This window comes from Cricetulus griseus, unplaced genomic scaffold (assembly GCF_003668045.3).
Source record: "Cricetulus griseus strain 17A/GY unplaced genomic scaffold, alternate assembly CriGri-PICRH-1.0 unplaced_scaffold_533, whole genome shotgun sequence".
Taxonomy (NCBI): Eukaryota; Metazoa; Chordata; class Mammalia; order Rodentia; family Cricetidae; genus Cricetulus; species Cricetulus griseus.
In genome coordinates this window covers 1-16,204 of record NW_023277290.1, presented here as the reverse complement: position 1 = coordinate 16,204, position 16,204 = coordinate 1, and the positions used below count along the sequence as shown (strand labels likewise).

General features: G+C 49.7%; 1 protein-coding gene across 7 annotated transcripts; it reads left to right on the top strand.

The window, feature by feature from the left end:
- Positions 1–2,469: 2,469 nt before the first annotated feature.
- LOC100765731 (60S ribosomal protein L27a-like) lies at positions 2,470–13,449 on the top strand. Of its 7 annotated transcripts, none has more exons than XR_004772663.1 (3): positions 2,521–2,770; positions 10,417–10,538; positions 12,057–13,449. XR_004772663.1 is itself a non-coding variant. In XM_035453882.1 (2 exons), exon 2 carries the CDS (start codon positions 8,461–8,463, stop codon positions 8,845–8,847), a length of 387 nt encoding a protein of 128 aa, XP_035309773.1. In that variant the 5' UTR covers positions 2,586–2,695; positions 8,430–8,460; the 3' UTR covers positions 8,848–8,911. The 7 variants fall into 7 exon arrangements, 2 of the variants coding, with proteins under 2 accessions (XP_035309773.1, XP_035309772.1); XR_003488601.2 differs by having other exon boundaries at positions 2,558–2,945; XR_004772662.1 differs by lacking the exons at positions 10,417–10,538; positions 12,057–13,449 and adding an exon at positions 8,430–8,567 and having other exon boundaries at positions 2,470–2,945.
- Positions 13,450–16,204: the final 2,755 nt, after the last annotated feature.

Sequence of the window (16,204 nt, the reverse complement as noted above, 5' to 3'; positions counted from 1 at the left end):
CGGGGAGTGGCAGGTGTTCTCTATCTCCAGGTCTTGCACCCTCCAAGGACTTTAGGAGAGGAAGGGCCCATCATTGCTATCCAATCCAATGAGATGGTAAGCCTGGACACTGAGGAGAGCTGTGGGGCTCTGTCTCCCCTCAGGTGGGAACTCAGCAACTGCTTAGCTGAGGCTACAGTCTGATTCCTGCATGTCTGGGTGCTTCAACAGATATAGCCAAGGCTGCATTTGAACCTGGGCCCTGAACCCCAGGTGCATCTGGCCAAGTCTGAGTCCTTTCCCGGGCTCCTGCTGTCTCTTTCCTCTCTGGCTCCCTGCCTACATCCTCCCTTCCGGTTCTTTTGCCTTTCCCTTAAGTACTGGGCCCTCTCCTGAGCCCTATATCCACCACAGACTGGAAAGCAGCTCTTATCTAGTGGCTGACTGACTGAGCATTCAGAGTTGTCTGCATGAACAAATAAGAGGTCACAGCCCAGATTCCTGCTGGCCAGACACCTGGCCTTGCTGGACACCCTTGGAAACAGGACAGCCCCTGGACAGGGCTGGCCCAGTCCCCACCCTTTCCATGGCACAGGCTCCTGGGCTTGTTGTTGTCCCTTAGGAAGAAGAACTCTGCATCTGAGCTGCACCTTTCTCTGGCTCTCTTGCTCCCCAGGCCCTCAGAGTGTCAGTCTCCTGGTTACTTCCTCAGGAGATGTCCTGACATCAGATGAGGACATGTGACTGTTGTAAGAAGCACACAGAAACCACTGCCTAACCGAAGATGAGGAACAAGGGCTAATGGCCCTACCAACAATGGGACAACTTGGCCCCAGTTCTTCAGACATGGCTCCACTACAGCCTCCATGGCCTTTCATGGACACTCTCCCAAGGGCTCAAAATGTATCCTCCTGAGTGACACACCCTACCTATAGAGAACTCTGCCCTGAACATACGATTTCCTGATAGCTCATTCCATCCCATAGCCTCTGCCCTGATCACCCTCTCTCTGTGTCAGGTTCTCTCTCTCTCTCTCTCTCTCTCTCTCTCTCTCTCTCTCTCTCTCTCTCTCTCTCTCTCTCTCTCTCTCCTCTCCTCTCTCCTCAGAGTTCCTGGCTTGTGAGTGATTCTGTCAAGGCCAGTCCAGGCCTCCACCGAAACAGGACAAGTCCTAGAGAAGGCTGGGCTGGCAGGAGCTTGGTGGCTGGAGTTGGACTTTCCCCAGACTCATTTAGCATAACCTTGGGGAACAGAGAGCCTGTCTGAGGGAGGGAGAAGGCTAGTTTGCCTCATCCTGATATGACAGGAAGACCAGAAGGCAGGAAGGAAGGAAGCAGCTTTCCGAAGAGCCTCCTGTGTTCAGGCTGGGTAAATGATGGTCTCTCAGATCCTCAATTCTTGATCAGCCACTCAACCTAGTTCAAAGAACTCCTGACAGTGCTGGGGCCTGCGCCCCTCTACTCCCAAGAGGGCTGGCCAGGCACAGAGGCCATAGTGTGGACTGGCCTCAGCCTGTCCAAGCTTCAAAGGTGTATCAGGTAGCTGAGGTGGGCCAAGGAAACCCCACAAAATGACCACATATCAGGGTTCCTGGGCTAGCTGATCAGTAGGTGCTCCAGAGGAGTTCTGGGGCCTGGTGCCATGAAGGAGGTTGTAGGCCCCCAGGGAGCAGCACTCACAGGAGCAAGGCTGCAGCAGAGCACAGCAGTGGATGGGGCAGGGGGATGGATGCCTTGGCTGTATCTCCTCACCTGTCTCAACAACGCCGCCGTGCCTGCTCTCGTCCAAGAGCCTGCAGCGGGTTCCCTGGGTCCACCTGATTACAGCTAGCTCTGTGACCTTGTGTCTCTGGCCCTCTGTGGGAACTCCATAGGTCCTTAACTTGCCAGTGGGAGCGCCCGCCCCGAGGCATGGGATAACCGCAGACAGACGCCAGTCCCGAGCGCCACACGGAGGGACCGGGAACTGGTCACCGCTCGCCCTCCTCGGCCAGGCCGGCCCGAGAAATTTTGTTACGCCAGCAGCAAACAAGTGGGGCGAGGATGGGAGGGGCTCAGGTGCACCCGGTGCAGGCCTGCGCGGGCGGCGGCGGGGTGGGGGGCTCACCTTTCTGGCCGCTGAGCGCCGCGTACCAGGAGAGCGAGAGGAAGGCGCACAAGCAGAAGAGCAGCAGCGTCAGGAAGGTGCCATTGCGGAGCCTCATCTCCTCCGGTGCGCGGCGGGCGCCGGCAGGGCCGAGGCCGCATGGCCCGGGGGACCGATGGCCGCGGCGCGGGGTCGGGAGGCGGCAGGGCCCCGGCCCCGGATCCGCCGGGGGCAGCTGACGGGTCCGGGAGAGGCCGGGCTTCGATCTGGGCGGGAATAGGGCCGCGGGGGGGCCGGACGGGCTGCTCCTTCCGCGGCAGCGCTGCGCTGGCGGCTCGGTCGGAGGCACTGGACCGGGCCGGGGGCCGGGCCGGGGCGTGCCGGGCAGGGTTGGGCAAGGCGGCAAGAGCCGCGGCCCGGCTGGATCGGGGACCGCCGCCGAGTCGACGGCGAAGGGCGGGGCGGCCGGGATTTAAAGGGGCCGCATCACCCGCTGCCGCTGGGAGCACCGCGAGGGGGCGGGGTGGGAGGCCAGGGCCCGGGATCCCAGTGGGCCCGGCTCGGGAGCGCGCTCTGAGGGAGAGGTGGTCCAGTCTCAGCAAAGCCAAGGCTACCGTGGTGGTGAATGAAGGTCAGCTACTGTGCAGCAGGGGCAGACTGCTGAGGTGCCAGCCCCACAACTCCGCTCCCAGGAAGATCCCCATGGGTAACTTCCCACACTCAGACCTTCAAGCCCTCCTCCCGACCCAGAGGGTCTAGACTTGGGAGGGGACCCGAGTGGCCGGGCTGAGGTTATCTCTAGCGTCCAGGAGTGTCCGCTGCCCTCTCCTGCGCCCACCAGTTCTGCCTTCCCCAGGACATTCTCTGCTGCGCCTCGGATGGTATGCTGTGGACGGGGGAGGCGCTCCTACTCCATGGTACAAGAGTAACAGAGTAACTCTGAGGAGTAACAGAGTCATTGTTTGTAGGTGTGGAGCACCCTCCGGAGCACACACAGCCAGCTAGCTTCCCGGTGCCAGGCGTGCTGTGGGCGAGAGTCAGGCTCAACCTGCAGTTTAGAGGGGCACCAGGGTCCGCGGGGGGGGGGGGGGCTCTAGTCTCCGATTTGTACAGCGGCCGCCTCAGCCTTTATTGCTGGTCTTGTCTTGCACTTTCATATAAGGGTTCATTACAGACTCCCCCCTCCCCGTCCCCAAGGCTTCTGCCGAACCAGGAACTGGACTGAACACACAAGGACTGGCTGGGCCAGGAGGGCAGCTTCTGGGCATGCATTTTTGTAGCGCCATGTCTACTTCCCTGCATGGGCCTCACCGCTGTTCAAAATGGAACCAAATGCGACTTTGTAAAATGGAGCTAGGCAAGACCCGAGTGATGACTGCTGCCAAGTCCGACCACTTGAGTTCCATTCCTTAGGATCCACAGGGTGGAAGGAGTGAAATGACTCCTGCAATTTGTTCTCTGATCTCCGCATGCTAGCTGTGGCACACAAGTGCTGCCCACGCACACATATATGTATATTTGTATATATGTCCCAGAGGGCCCTGCTCAGGATGGTGGTGCTCGGGTATGATCAAGCACCCGGTAGCGGTTGTACAGTGTAGTGGCCCACACCCAGAAGGCACGAAGCCAGCCAGGACTACATGGTAAAATCTTGGGGGCAGTGAGGGAGTTCGGGGGGGAGGGGTTAGGGGAGCCACAGGAAGCAAGGCACAGCTGGAAAACCACTGTTTTACAGTTTGGAATGACTTAGAGCAGGTTTCCGCCTTATTTCCACACCTGATCTTGTTGAAGCCCTCTGAAGGAAACTATTCTGGTTTGTTTGTCTGTATTTTCATAGGAGTCTTCTCTGTGTTGCAAAGAATAGCAGGTTTTCATTTTAGTCATATAAAGTCTTAATTTTGTTTAAAAAACAACAACAACAACAAAATAGTGGAGCCAGTATACTTCGGTACATGCCTCTAATCCTAGCACTTGGGCATCAGAGGCAGCTGGAGCTCTGTGAGTTCCAGGCCAGTCAGAGGTACATAGTGAGCTCCTGTCTCAAATAAATAAATAAATAAATAAATAAATAAATAAATAAGTTCAAGACCAGCTTGATATATACAGAAAATTCAAAATTCTAAGCTAAGTAGGGTTGTGTGATGCAACTGTCCCAAAAAACAAACAATAAGACTGGAGAGATGGCCCAGCAGTTATGGTTAAAAAAGTGCTTACTGCTTGATTTTCCAGAGGACCTGAGGTAGGTTCCCAGCAGCTATATCAGGTGGCTCACAACTTCTGTAACTCCAGCTCTATGGGGATCAGACACCTCCAAGCTCGATAGGTAGGTGCACAAGCACTAGAGTGTTTGCATGAGAGCAAGTGTATACACACACACACACACACACACTGAATCTAAAAATCAAGCAACAGAAGTATATCTGGAGATGTAGCTGAGTGGTAAAGCACTCACTGCCAACATCAACTAAACAAAAAAGTGCATTTATGTTTTAAAGTGGGACTACTTGAGGAAAATGCTACAGTTATTAAACCAGGGTACGTGAAGGAAGGGGACAGCTCCTTGTCCATCCCATGACTACCCTGGAGTAGGGGAGCAGGGCCTCTGTAGAAACAGACCCATGGTGTTAGGTGGAGCTCATGTCTTAGGTGGGGTCTCACAGCAGCCTGTCTATCTGCAGGCTTCTGTCTCCCTTTAAAAACGGGGGGGGGGACAGCAGTTGCCTGGCACTTGTCCTATTTTCCACAACTTGTGCCTTTGTAGTAATTAATTAATCCTTGCAGCTGGGGACTGGCCTTTACCTGAGGTTCAGCTTCCGGTTCTAAGGACTCTCTCAGGAAGATGGAGCCACATGGGCCCAGAAAAACCCTGCTTTCCTTTTCAAACCCCAGCTGTAGGTATTTCTCCCTTTGTTCTCCTCACTTGTCACAAAGTGAAAATACAGTCGTCCCCACTTCTTCCTTTTTCAGGTTTGGAGTCCCACTATGTAACACTGGCTGTCCTGTAACTCACTGTTCAGACCAGGGCTGGGATTACAAGCCTATAGAACACCCAGCCGTTAGATCATGGCTCCCAGCCGTTGTTCTGGGACAATCTTTGGAGGTGGTCTAGGAGCCCTGCCCTGAGGGAGGGCCAAGAACAGAGCTGAGAGGAATATAAAATCCATGCATGTTTTCACTAGCCTTTAAGTGAAACTTGATGTGCCCTTCAATTAGGAATAGGTGCAGCATCCTGTAGATCTCCCAGCCTATGTCACAACGGAAATCACAGGGATTTTCATCTACTTCAGCTAGAGGTGTGGCAGGCACGTCATATTTCTGATATTAGTCCTGCCTCTAGATCCTGCAAGTTAAGAAGAATCATGGGGCTGGGCCATAGTGGTGCATGCCTTCATTCCCAGCACTCAGGAGGCAGGCAAATCTCTGTGAGTTGGAGGTCAGCCTGGTCTACAAAGTGAGTTCTAGGACAGCCTCAGCTATTGGACAGAAAACCCCTGTCTCGAAAAACAAACAAAAAAAAACTAAACAAAAAAAGAAGAATCATGGGTATTTGCATATGGTTTTACAAATATTTTTCTGACATTTACATTTTAGTGGTTTGTTGTAAGGCATTGATTTATAAAATATGGGTCTGTAGGATACACCTCTAATCTCAGCTTTTGAGAGGAAGATGCAAGAGGATTGAGTTCAGCTAATAGCTCTATTTTTAAAATAATTTATTTTTACTTGCAAGTATATCTGTGTGAAGGTGTCAGATCTTGGAGTCACAGACAGTTGTTAGCTGCCATCTGGGTGCTGGGAATTGAACCTGGGTACTCTAAAAGATCAGTTAGTGTGTTCTTAATCACTGGGCCATCTCTCCAGCCTCGATAGTTCAATTGTTAAGAGGAAAAAGGTTTGATTCCCAACAACCACAGGGAATTAGTCTCCATCTTTTGGCCTCTGAGAGCACTGCACACATTGAATACATACATTCATGCAAGCAAAACACTCAGATACATTAAAACATTTTTTAAAAGAGAGTTTTAAGAGCAGGGTCGTCCTTTGCTCCAGAGGCAGCTCAAGGCCAGTCTGGGTTACATGAGACCCTACACACAGGCACATGCACGCGCGCGCGCGCGTGCGCGCACACACACACACACACACACACACACACACACACACACACACACACACAATCGCCCAAGAATAAGTAAAAGAGCATCTTTGGCGCACACCTTAAATCCCAGCACTCAGGAGGCATAGGTAGGTAGATCTCTTGAGTTCGTGGCCAGTCTGATCTACAAAGCAAGTTCCAGGACAGCCAGGGACACATAGAGAAAGCTTGCTGTGAAAAAACAAACAAACAAAAAAGAATAAGTAAAAGATTTTTAAATGATGACATATGCCCATAATCCCAATACCTGGGAGGTTGAGGCAAGAGGATTACTTCAGGTTGGACTGTGTAGTGAGTACCAGGCCACCTGGCCTATAGAGTAAAGGTTGTTTCTTAAAAAAAAAAAAAAAAAAAAAAATCGAACCAAACAAAGAAATACAAACATGAATGCTTTGATGTTGCTCTGGCCACTGCCCTGCCAGAACCTGTCCACCTTGTCTAGAGCTGAAGAGACAAGGTCCATGGAGCTTGGCAAGTTTATAATGAGGGAAGATAATCATTCCTGGAAGAGCAGAGGGCCTCCTAGGGAAAGTGAGTTTAACTGTAAGTCTGGGGGTGGGGGTGTGTCAGAGTAATTGTCCTCAGCAGATACATAAACCTTAATGGGACAGTGCTCCCTCCCTACCAGTGCAGATAGGGAGTCCAGTGAGATCCTGGCCCCCGGCTTACAGGGAAAGGATCTTTATGTATCACCTTGTCAGGAATTTATTTAGTTTAGTTAGTTTTTTTTTTCTTCCTTATCTCTTTTTGATCCAATAAAGCCAAGGCTAGTCCTCAACTTCTGATCCTCCAGTCTCCACTTTCCAAGTGCTGTGAGTACAGTACACATTGGTTTATTTAAGGTTTTGTCCTGAGATGGAAAAGCAGGAAGAGGGACTGGGCAGTGGTGGCACACACCTCTAATCCCAGCACTCATAGGAAGTAGAGGCAGGAGGATCTCTGTGGGTTCGAGGCCAATCTAGTCTACAAAGCCAAATTCCAGGACAGCCAAGGCTATACAAAGAAACCCTGTCTCAAAAAAAAACAAAAAAACAAAAAAACAAACAAACAACACCAACAAAAAGCAGGAAGAACAGGACCTACAGTTTAAATTTAATTCTCAAGATGAGCCTTTCTTTGGGCAACAACAGGAATGAGAGGAAGCCAAGAGACTAGCTACCAAAGACAGGCTGCTGTAGGTAAAAGTCCAGAATGCAGCATTAAACCGGAACTGTAGAGAAATTATTCTGAGCCGACAGCATTTGAGAACAGGCTTTTATTTGTTTGTTTATTTTTAAAATAGGGTCTCTGTATGTAGTCCTGGCTATCCTGGAACTTGGTATGCAGACCAGGCTGGGCTTGCATTCACAGAGATCTGCCCACTTATGGCTCTCCAAGTGCTGGAATGGGCTTTCACTTAAGCTCCTTCACAACAGACTCCCAGAGTGCTTTCTGCTGGAATTAACCAGAAAATGAGTCAATCTCCAGAGACACCCAGGCACACCTAAATGAGAACTCTTTTTTTTTTTTAAGATTTTATTTATTTATTGTGTATACAACATTCTGCTTCCATGTACACCAGAAGAAGGCACCAGATCTCATAACGGATGATTGTAAGCCACCATGTGGTTGCTGGGAACTGAACTCAGAACCTCTGGAAGAGCAGTCGGTGCTCTTAACCTCTGAGCCATCTCTTCAGCCCCCTAAATGAGCATTCTTACAGAAGAACTGAGAAGTCATGTTATCTTCCTAAAACTCCTTTGTTTGTCTATAATACTCCTCCCCCCCCAATTAAGTGATATACAAAGGTGAGATGTCACAGGGCATGAAGGCATTTAGTGCCAAGCCCAGTGACCAGAGTTCCATCCCAAAGACACACATGGTGCAAGGAGAGAATGGATTTCCACACGTTGTCCTCTGAGACCTCCACATGTACACAGACACAGACACACACACACACACACACACACACACACACACACACACACACACACTGTATGTATGTATGTATGTATGTATGTATGTATGTATGTATGTGTAATTAAAACAAAAAATATTAAGTTGATATTTGGGCTGAGTCTCTGCATTCAGGAGGTAGGGGCAGGCAGATTTCTCTGAGTCCCAGGCCAGCTTTTATACATAAAAGCAGTTCCAAGATTCTAAATTCCTAGTATAATAAGTAGATTAAAAAAAAAATTTGCTCTTTCCTTTATGCCGCTGCCATGCCGTCCAGACTGAGAAAGACCCGGAAACTCCGGGGCCACATGAGCCATGGCCATGGTCGCATTGGTAAACACCACAAGCATCCAGGAGGCCTTGGGAATGCTGGAGGCATGCATCACCACAGGATCAACTTCGACAAATACCATCCAGGGTACTTTGGGAAAGGTGGTATGAGGCATTACCACTTAAAGAGGAACCAGAGTTTCTGCCTGACTGTCAACCTGGATAAGCTGTGGACACTGGTCAGTGAGCAGACACGGGTCAATGCTGCCAAGAACAAGACTGGAGCTGTTCCCATCATTGATGTGCGATCGGGCTACTACAAAATTCCAGGGAAGGGAAAGCTCCCTAAGCAACCTGTCATCGTGAAAGCCAAATTTTTCAGCAGAAGAGCTGAAGAGAAGATAAAGGGTGTTGGAGGTGCCTGAGTCCTGGTGGCTTGAACCACCCAGGAAGGTTAATTAAATGCTAACAGTTTTCAAAAAAAAAAAATTTTTTTTGTTTTTTTTGTTTTTTTTTTGTTTTTCAAGACAGGGTTTCTCTGTGACTTTGGAGGCTGTCCTGGAACTCACTCTGTAGACCAGGCTGGTCTCCAGCTCACAGAGATCTGTCTGCCTCTGCTTCCAGAGTGCTGGGACTAAAGGCGTGTGTCACCCACCTCCTGGCTTGATAAAAAATCTTTTACTAATTTGTTGTCAGGTTTTAATTAAAAAAATCTTTTTTTTTCCGCCGAGAGGTGGTAGTGCACGCCTTTAGTCCCAGCACTCAGGAGGCAGAGTCAGGCGGGTCTGTGAGTTTGAGACCAGTCTGGTCTACAAGAGCTAGTTCCAGGAAAGCCTCCAAAGCCACAGAGAAACCCTGTCTCAAAAACAAAACAAAACAAAACAAAACAAATTTCTTTTCTCTCAGGAGGCAGGAAGATCTCTGTGAGTTCCCAGGCACCCAGGGAAAAGATGGTCTGGAGTGGGTGGGGTGTTTTAATGCAAACATACTTACTGAAGCTTCGTGTCCATGAAGGACTCTGACAGCTCTGCTCATTTTAGCTCCTGCCCAGGCTTCAGGGATAGCTACTGGAACAGTGCTCCCTGGCAGAGGAAAGAGAGCTCTAGAAACTTTGGCATTAGCAAATAAAGAAAACACTTGCCTTGTCATTGGTCTGTGGCTTTTACTGTCTCAGACCCTTGGCCCGAACTAATCACATGGTCTCACATTAAGGGAGCGGGTTGATTTTATAGACATATAAATCTCAGAACGTTTCCTGGCATAAAAGATACATGAGCCGGGCATTGGTGGTGCACGCCTTTAGTCCCAGCACTCGGGAGGCAGAGGCAGGCGGATCACTGTGAATTCGAGACCAGCCTGGTCTACAAGAGCTAGTTCCAGGACAGCCTCCAAAGCCACAGGGAAACCCTGTCTGGAAATCCCCCCCCTAAAAAAAAGATACATGAAATTATTACTGTTGCCATTAGGAATTAGAATCAGGAACTCCGGGGTAGACACAGGCCTGGTAAGTACTCTTGGCTACAACATATCCGAGAAGCAAACCGCAAACCCGAGTCAGTGAAGGCTTCCCACATCTGTAACCCCAGCATTCAGGAAACAGAAGCAGGAGCATTATTGAAAGTTTGAGGCCTGTCTGCCCTAAATTGTAATTACAGACTAGTCAGGGCTGCACAGCAAGATCCCATCTTTCTCCCCCCCCCCTGTATTTTTCCAATTTTAGTATATGTGCAGCCTAAGTGAGCACAAAGTTATTTTGTTACTTTGGGTTTGTTTGCTTTGTTTCATTTCCTAAATTTTTTTCAGTGGCTATTTTATGTGTATTGATGTTTTGCCTACATATATGTCGATACCTTGGAACTGGAGTTACAGACAGTTGTGAGCTGCCATGTGGGTGCGGGGAATTAAACCTGGGTCCTCTGAAGAGCAGCCAGTGCTCTTAACCACTAAACCGTCACTCCAGCCCAAGATCTCCTCCTTTTTTTTTTTTTTTAAAGCTGTTGAGATGCTCAGTGTGTAAAGACACTTGCCATCAAGCCTGATGACCTGAGTTGTAACCCCAGAGACCCACATGGCAAAAGAAGAGAACTCCCCAAAGTTGTCTCCTGACCTCTACAAGGTACTGATTCCATTTTGATTTTTAGTCTTGTCTATTGAGTCTGATGGAAGAGTCTAGTCTAAAACAGTGGCCACAATACCTTCTATAATTTCACTGTGTGTGTGTGTGTGTGTGTGTGTGTGTGTGTGTGTGTGTGTTTTACTGGGGACTGGATCCAGAGCCTCCTGCATGCTAGGCAAGTGCTACACCATTGAGTTAGATCTCCAGACTTTTGTTTACTTACTTTTTAATTTTGAGAAAGGATTTCACTAAGGCCTTGCAATTGTGATCCTCCTGCCACAGCCTCATGAATGGCTGGGACTACAACATCATGAGACCTAACTGCCATTTGTATATTTTTATTTAATTTGACTAACATTTGCTGACCCAAGCACCTCACAAATGCTGGTCAAGGTCCCCCTATGTGCCTGGGAACATTAGCCAAGCAAAGAGGTGTCCACAAAGAGAGAAAGAGAGGGAGAGGGAAAGGGAGAAGGAGAGAGAGAGAGAGAGAGAGAGAGACAGAGAGAGAGAGAGTATGGAGGAGGGGCATGGGAGGATGGGAGAGGGAGGAACTGGGATTAATATGTAAAATAAGATTGTTTCTAATTTAAATTTCAAAAAACTAAAAGAAAAAAAAAGAGAGAGAGAGAGTATGGAGGAGTTAAGTATCCCTGGAGGCCAAATCGGAAGAAGGGAGCTGGTCTGGGAAGAGTCAGGTGAGAGTCAACCTGGTTGCCAGAGCTCTGGAGTGCAGATGGTCCACAAAATGCTGGAACAGCACACGTAGCTGTCTGACAGTCCTTAGAGGACAGTGCTACCCAGGCTTTGGGCATCCTGTCACTGCTCCTGGCATTGAAACTCCCTAGATAGGGAGACAATGACTGCTCTCCCATCCCTTAACTGCCCAGCTCCTATCTCTCCTTGAATGCCTAGGCCCTTTGAGTAACCTAAGATGGGTTTCTGATCCCCTCATAGTCCCTCCATCCCAAGATCTGCGATTATCTTTCCAGAATCTTCCACAGCATGTAGCCTAGCTTTGGGAGCCTCAACTACCCCACAGGGTAAGTCTCAGGTTAAGGGGTAACGGAGGAAGGAAAAGACCTGGAGAGGGGATGAGGCCATCAGATTCCCATTCCTACAGTTTTCTGGGCCTCAGACCCAGGACCTAAGGGTGTGGCACCCAGTAGAGAGCTGGGCACAGGTTTCACTTCAGTATCGGAGAAGAGGCAGAATGGTGGCAGTCTTAGTTAGGGTGTCTGTTGCTGTGAAGAGACACTATGACCACAGCAACCTTTATTTTTGTTTGTTTGTTTTTTTGTTTTTGTTTTTTGAGACAGGGTTTCTCTGTGGCTTTGTAGGCTGTCCTGGAACTAGCTCTTGTAGACCAGGCTGGTCTCGAACTCACAGAGATCTGCCTGCCTCTGCCTCCCCAGTGCTGGGACTAAAGGCGTGCGCCACCAATGCCCGGCCACAGCAACCTTTATGTTATGTTAAATATTAATGACCAATTAACATTTAATTGGGGCTGGTTTACAGTTTCAGAGATTCGGTCCATTATCATCATGGTGAGAAGCATGGTGGCATGCAGGCAGACATGGTGCTGGAGAAGAAGCTGGGAGTTATACATCAAGATCAACAGGCAAGCCGGGCGCTGGTGGCGCACACCTTTAATCCCAGCACTCAAGAGGCAGAGGCAGGTGGATCTCTGTGAGTTCAAGGCCAGCCTGGTCTTCAAAGAGAGTTCCAGGACAGCCTCCAAACCTTCAGAGAAACCCTGTCTTGAACCCCCCCCCAAACAAAACAAAACAAAACAAAAAATCCACAGGCAGCAGGAGATTGTGTGCCACACTGGGGGTAGCTCGAACATACATGAGACCTTAAAGCCCACCCTCACAGTGACGCACTTCCTCCAACAAGGCCATCCCTCCTAATAGTGCCACTCCCTATGGGCCAAGTAAAAGGTTCAGGCAGATACCTAGGTAGCTTAAAGGTCCCTGTGTTGCGTGGCCACGTCATGGCTATGTCACTCATTACAGGGCTACATAGGGGCTGTGCATGCGAGAGCTCCCCTTATAAACCCGAAGCATTATTCCCTCTCTTTCTGGCGATCTACCACGGCGGTTGGCCATTAACACACTCTCTCTCTCTCTCTCTCTCTCTCTCTCTCTCTCTCTTCTTCTCTTACTCTCTGCCCTGCTCTGTTTTTCCATTTCTCTGTCTCCCCCTCTCACTCTTCCAACCTAAAATAAACTGGTTAATGTGCTCTATAGTTCGAGTCTCATCTCTCTCATATTTCTAATTTAAGCAGACATCTAACAGTTTGGCCATTTCTCTCTCAAATTTCTAATTTAAGCAAAAGAATAACACCAAGCATTCAGACACATGAATCTGTGGGGGCCACACCTATTCAAACCACCACAATGGCCTTGTTTGGAATAAACAGACGAAAACCAGCTTGGCCAAGTGAAGAGTCAGCTGGTGTTCTCAGTCAGAAACAAGTCCTCCCCAGGCTATGGACCCAAGCCCACACACTTGGGGACAGGTCAAGAACAGCCATTTCTAGGTAGACTGCTGCCCTTCTCCCAGAGTTCTTCCTCTGCCCTTTCAGAGTTGGTTCCTAAGACTGGCAAGTTCTCTTGCATCTTTGTGCCCCAGGGAGTTTGATGCCAACCTGGGGTACCCCCCACTGCACCTGTGTATTCATCTTGGGACTTGTTCTGCCTCCCTTTTGCCCTCTCCATCACCCCTGTATATTTTCCTCAGAGCCCAGCTACACCCACCCCCAACCTCACGTGGATTCATTCTAGTGTCAAACCCCAGCCCTGTGGCCCTCTTTCATCCCATGTGGGTGGTCCAACTCCAGAGGGACTGGAGGCTTCCCAGCCTCTACTGCCCCAACAACTTGGTATTACATAACTCCTCCATTGTTTTTTTGTTTTCTTTTTTTTTTTGAATAATCCTAACTGTCTTTGGGATATGTCCCCCTTCTTGTCACACAGCCAGAAACATCACACTTATGCTTCTGTAAAAAGGAACTAAAAGAGAGGCTGGGATGCAGAGTGCTTTCCTATTGTGCAGGAAGGGAGGCCTTGGGTTTTATTCCTGACACTACCAAAAATGCAGGGCCTAAAAGCTGAACAGCACCCATCTGGACTCTTGACTTCACATCCCAAAAGATAGCAACCAAACTTGGGAAAAGCATTGTGAAGTCATGGAGGATCCTGAGGAGATGCTGACAACATGTCAAACAGCAATAAGCAAAATGATATCCAGTACTTGGAGATGTTTTCCAGGGGATGGTCCGGGAAGGCACAACTAAGGACATCCCATTTAGGGTAGGAAACTGCCATTCAAAGAAGGGGAGGAAAGGGCTCTGGACAGGGGTAAGCACCTTGAAAAACGTACCAGGTGACATGAGTGTGGCATATCTGGGAACTCAGGGAGCATTACTCCAGTGTGAGTGGGAGAGTGGCTGGCTGCCCTAGACAGGCACCCAGCCATATACCAGCATTCTCACGGAGAAATGCATCTCATTGGACCCATGGTGGAGAGGGGATTTAGAGGGGCAGCGTCCCTGTGACCCCCAGTCTCTTTCCTCAGTGGCCTTGGCCCCAGCTGAACAGCATTCATCTGTACTCCTCATCCCATAACCCCGAGGATATCGGTATTCGAGGGGGTATGGTAAAGAAACTGCTGACACTACTGCTCTATTGGTAGGGGGGAAGGTTTTTATTGTAAATAAGAGAGAAAATATCCAGAGGCACCCGGAAGAGTCCAGGGCAGAGAAAAAAAGAAGCAGACTGGATATGGGCAGGGCTAGGGAAACAGGAGAGAATAGTGGAGAGAATAGTGGAGAGAATAGTGAGAGATAGCAAGAGATGAGGGGTAGGTGGGCAGGGGGAAAAACCTTGCTATTATGTAGAAACAACAGGTATCTGGGAGGAGGGGGTCTGAGGAGGTGAGAAGGGCTAGGATGCTAGCATGGGGGCTTTGAAATGTATAGTGAGTACTTGTGAGTAGGGACTCAGGTACCCTGGATGCTGGCATGGGCTCCCATATGCAACTATATAGGTGTATGTCAATAGAAAACCACATCCTTTCATCCAGAGACAAGAAAATGAACTCTTTTAGGTATGAAAACCCATTTCCTAAGTTCCTGAGGAATGCAGGCTGTTATCTAACCACCAGAAATCCTTCTACAGTCCAGTTTGAGCTTATTTCTAGACATGCAGACTACCTGAAACCTAACAGTATAAATCGAACTTGAGAAGACTGTTGCCAAGCCTCGGAGGAACCCAAAGAGACAACACAACAAACAGTGAATAAAAAAAGGGAAATAAAAAGGGAAGGAAAGGACATGACTGCTCTCAGGTGTGGTGGAGGAGGAAGTTTATTGTAGATAAAAGGGAAAGCATAGGTAGAGGCAGGGACAACTGGGAGAGTCCAGAGTGGACATGACCAGACTGAGCTAGGTCATGTGAGGGAGGTGTGAGGGGAGAAGAGAGAGGGAACCAGCAGCAGCAGCCAGGAGGCCAAAGGTACAAAACAGTGGGTAACCAAAATGTCTGGATTCTATAGGGAAGAGCCTCTGGGGTAAGGGATGCCCAGCCCCTGGGCTGGAGAGTTCAGGGTAGGGGGCAGGGTATGCCAGCCATGGTCTCTAACTGGGAGGGACTGAAGGATGCTGGGAGGACCTGGTAGCCAGGTTGGCAGCTGAGGTCCTAGGTCACCTCTGGTCCTCTCATAGATCTCTTGACTTAGGTCTTTTTGGTGTTGCCCCACTAACCCACCTCAACCCATTTGAGGCCTCTTTTCCACTGACTTCACTGGTAGTTTACACCCCCAAAGGGCAGTAAATAATTAGTACACCTGTGGGGAATCCCCTAGAGAGGGGCAGCTCAGGTCCTCCTACTCCTGACCCATTTCAAAGATTAGGCCAGTCACCTGCCTTTGCAAAGATGATCAAAAGAACTATCTCTTGATTCAGGTGCCAAGCTTCTCTCTTTCCTCCACTGTGTGCTTCAGAGGGTTGAGGAGGGGCAGGTGGACTCATGAAAAAGGCATCAGATGTTGTCCTCTGAAAGCTCACTTTCCTGTAGGGTCTTCAGAGACCCCACCCCCAAGACCCTTCTCCATCCCCTCTGCCGGCAGTGGAGTGGATGGCAGCAGCTGGGGGATCCCCCTGTCATGATCATGATCATGGGACTCTGACTCACAGCCACCCAGGCCACCTGACCACAGCAAGCAGAGAGGGCCCTGCCAGGGGGTTCCCCAGCCACCGCCTTGTTTACCTTCCTGGCTGGCCTGGGCACTGGGGAGAGAGTCTGAGCTGCTGTAGGCAGCAGGGCATGCTGGCCTGGCCTGGAACCCAGAGCCAGCAGTCCCTAGGCCAACTTCCCCAGGCCCCATTTCCTAACATTTCTTTCTCCCACGGGTGACAGAGCAAAGCAGTTTCTGGTGGCTCCCCACTGGCTCAGATGTCCCATAGGAAGCTTGGCCTGCTTGAAGCTTTGGTGCTCTTAGGCCACTAGGCTGCTGAGTCATGCTTGGCCAGCACCTGCCATCAGGATACAGCCTCTGCCCAGCTCCAGGATCCTAGTCGGTCCCCTGAATTTACATGCACTAACAGAGGGTCCTGCAGGTTAACTTAAGGGCCTTTTCTGGGGTCACCAGCTTGATGGAGC

What these genes read in the sequence shown, in the direction of transcription:
- LOC100765731 (XM_035453881.1), top strand. Translation starts at nt 8,419, where the DNA reads ATGCCGTCCAGACTGAGAAAGACCCGGAAACTCCGGGGCCACATGAGC.